Source organism: Tigriopus californicus, chromosome 2 (genome assembly GCF_007210705.1).
Source record: "Tigriopus californicus strain San Diego chromosome 2, Tcal_SD_v2.1, whole genome shotgun sequence".
NCBI classification, from domain to species: Eukaryota; Metazoa; Arthropoda; class Copepoda; order Harpacticoida; family Harpacticidae; genus Tigriopus; species Tigriopus californicus.
Genome location: NC_081441.1, coordinates 15,136,979 through 15,147,839, shown reverse-complemented (window position 1 = coordinate 15,147,839; position 10,861 = coordinate 15,136,979). Strand labels below are relative to the sequence as shown.

At 42.5% G+C, this 10,861-nt stretch overlaps 1 protein-coding gene across 1 annotated transcript in view; it reads right to left on the bottom strand.

Moving 5' to 3' along the window:
* Nucleotides 1–1,109: 1,109 nt before the first annotated feature.
* Nucleotides 1,110–10,861, bottom strand: part of LOC131893073 (uncharacterized) — a 17,242-nt gene continuing 7,490 nt past the window's right edge. Inside the window, exons 8-10 of the mRNA XM_059243004.1 lie at nt 3,187–3,283; nt 2,672–2,849; nt 1,110–1,353 (exon numbers count right to left, since the gene is read on the bottom strand). Of these exons, the coding sequence (XP_059098987.1) occupies nt 1,241–1,353; nt 2,672–2,849; nt 3,187–3,283 (388 nt within the window). The 3' untranslated portion in view covers nt 1,110–1,240. The remainder of the gene's footprint in view (nt 1,354–2,671; nt 2,850–3,186; nt 3,284–10,861) is intronic.

Here is a 10,861-nt window from a genome sequence, read left to right as displayed (position 1 = left end):
ATTATAACCTTTCAATTTAATAGTACTGGGGATTACATTCTCTCTAGCGGTTAGATAAGCCCGTGAAAACCCAAACCAAACCAAAACAAAAAAAAGAATTTACCTCTAGAGAAGGATGTTCCAATGCCTTTTGAAATCTGGTGGAGTTTGATGCTTGTGAGGGAGGATTTTAGCTTACGAAGATGGGTGGTTTTTGTCTAATAGCGACAAGCAACTCATGGATATACGGTTCGACCTTTTTTTGTAAGCTACAAAACTCCAAAACTGATGAATCGGTCAGTATCGGTCATGAAGCTGAGCCACTTTCATCTCTATTTTTTTCAGGGCAATCCGCACATTTTCCATCATGAATTCAGCCCGCTTGATGCGTTCAGTATTCCGGTCTAGAAATTAGTCGGAGATTGCTTGAACATCAGGGATGAAAATCGATATCAGTCTGTCCACGTTGGTGATGGCTTGAACCACAGAACGTCAGGCAGATACCGGCTGCGCCATGTGTGATGAGTGTTGGGAGATTCCGCAAGATATCCAAACAGATAAGACTTATTTATCATATAATGTAATTACAAGATTGGAACAAACGAGAACGACGCGAGGATAACGAGCCATATGTTGAATCATGGATATCCAAAACAGGGAAACCTTTACGGAAATAAATGAGTGAGTATACACAAAACCTTGATTATACCACAATCTTTAAGCACAATAAGGGCCCTTATTTGCAACGTCACAGGGCCCAAAGAAAACGGGAAGACGCACGGTAGATTGCTACATAAACTGCTCTTGCCTTGCCTTGAATACAATTTCTTTTCCGGACATTATGTGACCCGAGACACTAATTGAAAATAAGATTTTTATAGAATTAGTCAAAAACGACACAAACGCATTATAATTCAATAACAAAGAATTGGCCCAATCGGCCCTTTATTTGGTAGAGGCTGAATGACAAAGCGCCCTCTGGAGTGCAGAACGTAAAACATATTTCGTGCAGCGTAAGGGGGGTATAGTTGTAGAACTCAGCCAAGTTCTGTACATGTAAAGTAATTCGAACTTAATTCTTTCAGCCACCAAAATATGCAATGAACCAAAAAAATCACTTGCTACAACACTGTCAGTGAACAAAGATTTATTTCAACATGAAACATTTTACAAAGGAATTGTCAGCAAGAGAATGAAAACAAGTTTTAAGTAATATAACAATCGAAAATGATGTCTATTAAGAAGAGAGTTACGGGACTAACTAACATCCATTGGAGTTCTGGGTATAAATCAGACGGAATCCCAAAATGCCCATTTCAGTGTCAGTTTCAAAACTGTCACTTCGAAAGCGCACGTTGAATGGTTGGCGTTTGGCTGTAAGAACACAAAATGGAGGAAAATTATTAAGCAATTTGGCAAGAAAAAAAGAAAGATGAAGAATGTTGAGGTTCTACTTGAGTATTACTCCCTCTAAGTATTCCCTCAAAATATCACCAATATAAACTAATACTTCAGAGTTTTGGCATAACGTCTGCCCTTTTCCGAGTAGCAAATGCCTGCATTGTAAAGCAATGGAAAGTCATTCAAAATTAACTTTGCCGAGTGTAATTCAGTTACTCAAGCCAGAGAAAATAGTCGCTCATCATTAGGCTGGTAGTTTTGATCCCTCAACAAGCCCAATCACTCTAGTTTGTCTTGAATTGCTGATGTCAAATTAACAACAATGCTCCCAACGCTAAGTCAAATTTGATTGGGAATCGTTCAGATTCAACGTTTGAAAATATACAGTATGTATTCCTCTATAGGACGTCTTAATCTTACATTTATTGATTGATGTACTGATTGATTGACTGATTCTATTTAAAGGTCACAGAATCAAAAACTCCTCGACTGGGGTTTTGAGGTACCATTGGCAGTAAACTGTTCCATTGCTTGCTTAACTAGAGTGCAAAATTACCATTGTACTACTCGCAGTATGGCATTTCGGACCGACAGCGAGTGTTAGTGCGATTTTGGTAGTTCACTTATTATTATTCATACATATGATTCATTTTCAGCATTTCGTTGAACGGAATCATCAGTACAATCCTCTATACCATAAGTCATCAGGAAAAGCCGAGCTGGACATGTTTGCCAAGCTTGAATCTCTACCTGTGAAATGTGACAAACACCGCCCACTTTCTTCTTGGCTTAATTTTAATAAACTTTTTCTCATTTCAGAATTGCAACATATGTTATCAACAACCAGTAAACATGATTTCATGAGCTGACACGTCTAAGGCCCCCGCACCCCTACCCCAGTGAAGAACGAGACAAACAAGCAGTCCCACAAGCAGTGGCATATGGTTGAATTGGTCTTTCCATTTTGAAAGTAACAAAGTCATGAAAATATCAGGGTAATTCAAAAGGAAGAGAGCACAAATTATGTGTTTCATAATTATGGACAGTGACTTTTGTGGCGAGTTGGAGATGGCATCCTTACTTTCGCACATTTAGCCATGGTATGGCCACCTGAAACTAAGCTTTATTGGCTTATAGTCGACTCGTGAAGATTGCATTGGCGTTCTGTCTAACACAATATTACATTTTCGTAATCTCGCAACTAAAGTACCAAAACTCATTTGCCACATGAAAACAGTGGTGCAGAATGAATGGGATTAATAACAACTCGACCAAATGGTTTCCAACTTACAACAGACGGTGGCGCCGACGATCCCGGTCATCCCTGTAACCAATCCCACTCCATTGCCGCACACAGAGTCTCCCTTCAACACGCTATCCGCACCGGTTGTTCTCAAGCCCGGGATCACGATGCAATCAAACCCATTAGTGGCCTTACCAGAGTCCGTGTAACCACAACATTTGGTGTCCTGAAATATATGGAGGTATTGGAACTTTGAACAAGTTCTTGATTAAAATACCACATTAGCCCGTTATTCAAAGGCTAGCTAGATCTATCAAGTCTGATTCGTTGGTACATAATCTTTTACAAAGGTCAGTCAACTTTGAAGAGTATTAATTCAATTCGTTAATAATGACCCAGGGTAGATAATTTTAATGTCTTTTTTTTCTAGTTGTTGGGAAAAAGACTTACAGAGCTCTTTTCAACCCAAGTATTTTTGTAAACCTTGTATTTTTTAAGTTGTCCCATGCCTGAGTAGTATCATCTACAGTGTATGAGAGGGTTCTAGTGCTTGTATAACTTACCTTAGCATTGTACCCCTTTTTTGCCGTTTTGCCATTAACTGAAACGTCCGCAGGGTCAATGGCAGTGTAGCAAATTTTGCAATTCCCTCGCTCACGTCTGGAAATAAAGGAAAGCAAAATATAAATGCTAAAAATAATACTATTTTTATTGTGACTTTGAATCATGTCAAGACCTTAAATGTATTAAAAAGAGTGTATAATCATATGCAAGATTGATAAAAGAATCAAATCGTCAGAACTAGTGCACTAATGCATAACAAAAGCACGGGCATGAGAAGTGCCATCTTGAACGGAAAAGCAGTCTGAAGTTTTCAAAACAACAGGCAAACAGTACATAAAATTTGCGGGTTTGTGAAGACTCAAATAACGATAAAAAGACATCACTGGTGATGAACCCTCCATCACTTCTGCTCACACTTCAAGCAATTAATTACCGATTCTCGAACAGTAACACAGAAGCAAGATAGGCACTCCAAATCAATGAACTGGTTAGGCTCCAAACTCATTTATATGATTCGAGTCATGATGCGCGGTAGGTAGGGCTCAATTCTGGGCCCCATTCTGTATTTAATACTGATGTCGGACGTGCCTACCACTGTTGGCATTGGTGATGACTATGGGCGACCATAACTTGCATCCTGCAACTTTAGCAAATTTTGCAATAAACTTGCATATCCAAGAATTTTTTACATTTTTTTGCATCTCCAACCTTTGCAATTTTATGAGCGATTTTTGTCACTTTTTCGCAATTTAGAATGCAATTTCTGCCATTTCAGCAGCAAAATATCTATGCATCTGCAATTCATGATTTCTTAAAATAAATTTGTGTCAATCTTGGGGAAAATTTTGAAGTTGAAGCTTTGTTGATTTTCTTAAATGAAAACTTTTTGACATAAAGTAAGTACGCGGGTTGTAGATATATTACCAAGAGCCTGCATAAAGTAGATATTTAATTCATCCATTTTGAATAGCTTTCTTATAACATTGCATTTTTGGGAGATACGTTTTGTTGAAGGTTGGGCCGCATCTCCATTTGTGTTTCATGGGGGATGAGTAAATAGAAAGGAAATGGATGAGTAATTCATAACAAATTAACCAGATATTATTTAACAGAAACTTGAAAACAAAGCAATCTTAAACCTTTTATGAATTGAAACTTAATCTCATTAACAAAATCGTTTTGCAATGGTTTTAATCTGATATTATTAATATGGCGTTGCTCAACACATATTTCTTTTAGCATGCAATATATGACATATAGGCTCAAGATGCTGGTCCAGCCCATCAGTTAATAGAAGCCACTTTCCAAGAACAAACCTACTCGTACTACATCTCGGACTCCAGGGAAATATTGATGACCATCCATGCCAACACAGGCTTCCCTACCGTCTGGTGACCTCAGTCCAACTAACTCGGGACAAAATGGGCGTCGTAAAATTAGGCCAGACCACAGGAGACAGATGACGTACTTTCTTGCTAGGCAAAAAAAAACCCAAGCCAGCCAATAGAGTCACAATTCAACCTCCGAGAGGAGAACTCACAAAGCAACCCTCAAAGAGAGTCGACACAAACAAAGTAGTTCTCAAGTCGAGGAGCCAAGACAACCATCGTCTTCCAGTGAGGAAAACTACAATTTGTTGGTCTAAGGGGAAACAGTTTCCCTTCTAAAGGATAGGAGTTGGAAGTCAAGAAGCATCATCATCAACAACGCTCTTATTGGGGCAAGCTATAAGGAGGAAGTGATGGGCCCGCTTAGAATTCTTTGATTGAACTAACAATTGTAGCTTGGCATCACTTTCCACGACAATCCGTATTCGTTGAAACAATTGATCTCGGCTTGTATCAGGAATATCGTCGACATTTTTTCTAACAAAGGGAAGAGCTTTGAAAACTTCATCAGATCTTCTACACCATTTGTCTGAGGACGCGTTGGGACCCATGGGCATGAGGAGGTATTGGTAATGACCCCAAGGAAGAAGAAACATGGTCAGGTAAGAGCTTTTCTCGTCGAGAACAACGTGGAAATATCCCTGAGCACAATCAAGGTTGGCAAAGAACTTTGAATTCGCATTAAGCCATTGGACGATATCCCTAGCGCATGGGAAGGGGTGGGCGGGACGATTAACGAACTTGTTCAGGTGGTTGTTATCTGTGACTAGACGTAAGCCAACTTTGGCATTCTTGTCACTCCATGATCCGTCCTTAGGGACCAAATGGGCTTGAGAGATCCAGTCAGTGGGTTGTGTAATCGGATCAATGATACCAGGGGCACCGGGTGGGCTATGAGCATTTTAATTGGCTTGATAACAGTACTGTCTTGGACGTGTATAGGCATTGGAGGTCCAGTTATTTGGCGTCCATCCAAAAAATTGACATCATCAAAGCCCTTCATGATGCTTTCTTTTGGATTGGGCTCAGAAGAAACCTTCTTAACAAATGATTGGTCTAGCAATGCGGGGAAGTTTGGACGTAAAAGTCTTTAACCAATTAGATCGTACCAACAAAGCAATACTTCACTCCGCAGATCATTGGAGATTAAGGTATGCATCTGATGCATTGGTCCATTCGGCACCTGAACAATCAGATAGATCGATCAAAAGCAATGCATACGTTTCCCACTGGCGTTGTAAAGTCGGACATTCAGTTGTAACTGAGAATCGGTGGTTCTGGATTAGGTTCTGAGAAATGACGCTTCTTGTGGCCCATGTGACGGGTGTAGCAGCGAAAGTAAATGAAGCGGAGTTTGTACCGGAAAGAATGCGCACTTTGCACTTTTGAGTGGGTCTGGATGCCGAGATCATGTGGTTAACAGGTCATAGCATACGTCCTGTTATCTTGTTGGTGCGGCAGTGTGGCGTCACGAGATTCACTAGTGACTTTCTTGAGAGGCTTAGAACAGCCTTTTGAGGCATGCCCCTTTTTATGACATTTACTGCTTGCCATTTGATCTTTTCTCAGGCAGTTATTGATGTGTTCGTTGGAACCACATCTAAAACAATGGTTCTTGAGACTTGTAGGAGTCAACTTATTGGAGGAATGACTTTTTCTGATCCTGTCCTTTATAGGTCTTGTTGACCTGGTTCTGGTTCGACACCAATTTGATTGTGAACTTTGCAACTTCGTGAGCAGTGGCTTCCTTGTTCATTGCTTCAAGAGTTTGCTTATCTAACTTCATAAATCGTTCCTGGAGCCTGTCGTCCGTACAACCAGAAATGTAACAAAAACATAGATCTCTTCAATAGAAAGTTGGGCAAGATCGGCCTCATCGCCTTTTAGGCGTAAATCCGTGGCGAAGTCAGAGAAATGTTGATTCTTGGCTTGTGTATGCCGGAAGAAATTCCATCGTTTGGTGAATAATGGATGTGATTGAAGGAACTCGTCTTCTAACTGACCTGACCGATGCAAGAAATGTCACTTGGAGAAGCAGAGAAGACCGGTGTACTTTCTGATAATTTGATCCTCATTTTGGTTTCTAAATGAACGTCAAGGCATATGAAGAAACAGCCTTGTTGATAGGATATTGTTTGACATTCAAAATGAGAGGTGAAATAAATTTAGGCTTTGAACTCTTTTACCCTCGGTTTGAATTCCGTTGGATCATGGTGTTTGGACTCTGGATTGTTAGATGTAGATGGCGGAGAAATCGAACCTGGCGTAGGTGCAATACATGCGTTAGGGCTGCTTTACACTAGGATGGAAAACCGAGATTGAATCCGGTTTGAGGATTGAGGTTGGAGTAGTGCTGGGGCAAGGTCGGCAAAAGACTTGAGTCCAGTCTTTCACTGCACTCAAGTCGAACAAAAAGACTCATACACCAAAAACTCGCGCCAGCACTAGTCCTACTTCCATCCTCAATTCAGATTCAATCTCGGTTTTCCATCCTAGTGCAATGCCGCCCTTAGATAGGCCAGTTTCCACTTGATCAGTAATTGCTCCGAAAAAGTGTGCAATATCATCCAATTCATCAGTTTATTTATCAAAGTTGGTCCCATCAATCTCCTGCCATATGATGAATTTCTCAATTCTTCTTCCTTCAAATTTTGAGAGCTCGCTCACACTATTGACGCTTTATAGTTCGTTGATAAAGGGTTGAATTATAATTTCAATTCTTTTAACCATTAAAAGAATGGTTCATGTAGCATTGCATTTTACTAAATTGTCCAAGTTTCACTCGTAAACATCCATAAAACCTACTTTTTAGAAGAAAAAAGCTTTTTTTCGACTTATTTTTCGTATTTTAGAATTTTGTATTTTTTTTAAATCTGAACAAAGTTTTTTTGTCCAATATTGCGCTTTATATCTTGGGTTTTTAGTACCCCTACTTTTTTGAAAAGTGCCCCAGTGACCTCCCAAAATTTGTGCTGACTTCAGCATGCAGCTGCTACTTCAATGTCACAATGATGCTTATGTGAAGCTTTCTATCAATATCAAATTCAAGTTGTCTTGGAGAGTTGGCTTCAATTTAACACAAAAAGAGAGCGATACATGGCTAGGTACCTGTGCCAGGCGTTTTGTTCGACCCATAACTGCAGCTCTACGCCATGCAGTTTGTCGAGACATCTCATCCCTAGCTCACCCTGGTTTCAAAAGTTGTGTGTGATGGAGAACGTTTGCCATTTATTGTGTTTTGTATGCTCCCTTTGCGTTGACCATGACGGAAGCAGGAAGTTTTGAATCAAAATGGAAAGCAATGCGAAAAATTGACAAAATATGTGTGAAAACGGCAAAAAGCTGGAAAAAGGCGAATACACCCCAAAATGTCGAATAGGCCCTTAAAAGTCGGAAAACGTGTAAAAAAAGCTATTTGACTTCTTTTTTCAGCTATAATGGTAAGCATGTTTTGCGTAAAAAACCGGAATTATCAGGGAAGAAGAAAAGCTATTTATTTAAGTTCAGGCGCATTTTTTGCGTGTTGTTTATAAAAGTGAGGCTTCAAGAAAGTCGACAAGGTCAAGGCACCTTGAATGCGATCGCTATTTCATGCCGTCGAGTTTGAAGAAAAGAGCGGGGGCTTGACCGAGCTTCTCTTCACACAAGAGGGTATGATGAAATGGCAAACACATTCAAGATATTGTTGACCGATCAACTTTTTGAAATGCGTACTTGAAGAAGCAGCATGCAAAGAGCGCCGCCGATATTGAATAACAGTTTTCTTTTACAAGAACCGGTTTTCAAGGTGTGATTTCCCCTTGAAAACCCTCAAAGCCAAATTTGACGTTAGAGAATGTCGATTTTCTTCCCAAGTGGCTGGAAATTTAAATTCCGACCTCTCGTGAACACAGCGCCATGAAATAAGATTTCTAATGGTGGCGTTTGGTTTCCTTTGCGTGCCAGAGAGAGAACTTTATACCGCTGAAAACCGATCTTTGTGAAAGAAAACTAGTTCTCTGACGGTTGCCAAATAGCAGTGAGACAAATGGATGTCTCCAGCCCTGAGTGGAACTGGGAGCACTTTCTCTTGATGAAGCTTTGCTTAAGGCTGGCTTAGGAATCTTTTGTGGCGGTCTTGAGCAGGTCTTTGCTATGTATTTGGTTGAGGACTCCTGCTCATCCCTTGTATCAATCTAGTCAGAGGCGTATGTAAATACCGTGCTAGTCAGAAATAGTAAAAGTCAGTTATCATTGGCCATCAAGTTGGAGCGTCTAAAGCTCTCCTCCTTGGCGAGTGTAGAGTTCGTTTGGCAAAATAATGAAGAGGAGGACCTTTTGGCAAGAGATGATGCTATAGACAGAGGTGACGGTGGAAGATGCCAGCATCTGTCCAGACACTGTAGTAGCGCCCATTGGGGAGTGCCTCGACCACCACACTAGAACCAAAGCTCCACAACTTCTCCGTGACGTCCTGAATATGGACATGCTGTCCCAGGGAGAGAGGTTTCAGAGGTCTGCCTGGCGTTCCAGAGGCCATCCTTCCTCAATATGCCTCACGAGCCGCCTAAAACTTGTGGTGGTCAAACAAGCTTTGATGGGCTGAATGGAGCCTTGAGCAAACTCGCCGACCCAGGAAGGCATCTGCCGGCGAGAAGCCATCCATACGTGGGGCGCAACGCCACTCCAGTAAGGTCGCCCTAAAGTTGGCGTTACCAGCCCCCCTATCTTGACAAGGAGGTACTTGACTGCCTTGGCACCGGCATCTGCCAAACTGTTGCTGGTTAGATGGTACGCGGTAGAGGTGTTGTGGTGGATACCAAACTCCCTGCAGAGGTCGTCAAAGGGGGCGCGGAATTGGGGCCCGTTATCCAACTTCATGCGTCTGGGAAATCCGAAAAGGTAACAGGTGAAACCAGACACAGACGGCGTTTCAGATCGAGTTGGTGGACAAGGTGAACAACTGACGGGTGAATGGGTATCCTGAGTAGTGGTCTACCTTGACGACAAACGCCTGGCCTTTGTGGTCAAAGAGATCCACGGCCATGGAGTCCATGGGCACTGTGGCCGCTTCGGGGATCACAGGCTCTGCCTCTTGTGAGGGGAGGGACGCTACACATTCATGCAGGACGCTACCCAGCTTTTGATGTCACTCCAGAGTGTGGGCCATACATACAGTTGGAAGCCAACTCACAAGTCTTATTGACCCCGGAAGTGAGACATGTATAGCATGTCAATGAGGGCAGGGTGGGCAGGGCAGGGCACGAACAGGCGTTTGCCGGCAAGGAGGTTGCCACCTTTCACCCAGAGTTTGTCAAAGATCCCCTTGTTGATGAACAGCTCGGGCGTGATGGCAGACTTGTCCTTGATGTTCTTGATGAGGGTGCGATATTTGTCATCAATATGATTGATGATCAGACGTAGGGAGGGATTGTTAGCTAAGACAACGGTGCAGAGTGCTAGCTCCTCGTCAATAAAAGTGGTGGGGCCGAAAACCGGGTACCGGCTCAAGGCGTTAGGAATCAAGTGGCGCTTGTCGGGCGTCCACAAGACCGAGAATGGATACTGGGCCAAATTCTCGCTCAGACGGTGGAGACAAGAGTTCAGGATTGCTGAGAGAGTTTGCTTGAAAATTCCCAGCAAAGGACGGCGGTCAGTTGTAATGGTGAAGCCAGGGTGGCCCCACAAAAAGAAGGAGCACTTCTCCACATCCTAACACACAACCGTCATCTGCAGCTCAACGACGGCGTAGTTCTTATCGGCCGGGGATAACGAACAACTCCCACACTGGATGAGACGAGGGTGCCTATTTGTCTGCCGCTGGACAAGAGTGTAGACCATGCCATTGTTGCTTGAAGCGTCAGTCATCAGTTCTGTGGGTAAAGCGGGGTCAAAGGGCTTGACAATGTGGAAGAGCCTTCACCTTCTTTAATTCCTCCTCGTGGTCGTCCAACCACAACCACTCGGACTCTGCCCTCAGTAGTTCCCTCGTTTTTGCCGTGGATAGGGGAAAGTTGGGTAGGAAGGGTGCCAGTTGGTTGGCAAGCCCCAGGAAAGATCAAAGTCCACTTAAGTTAGAGGGGGAATGGAACGCAAAGATGGCCTTTACCTTGGCGGGGTTAATCACCATGCCACTGGCCGACACAACAAGCCCGGCAAAAGGGACGTTTTCACCAATCTTAAACTTGTCAAGGCTGAGGGTGATGCTCTCCACAAAGCAGATGTCAAAGATATCTTGCAGGTGGTCAAGGCGTTCATCAGTGGACGTGGCCTGCAGGAGCAAATCATCAACAATCTTGGCCATCCA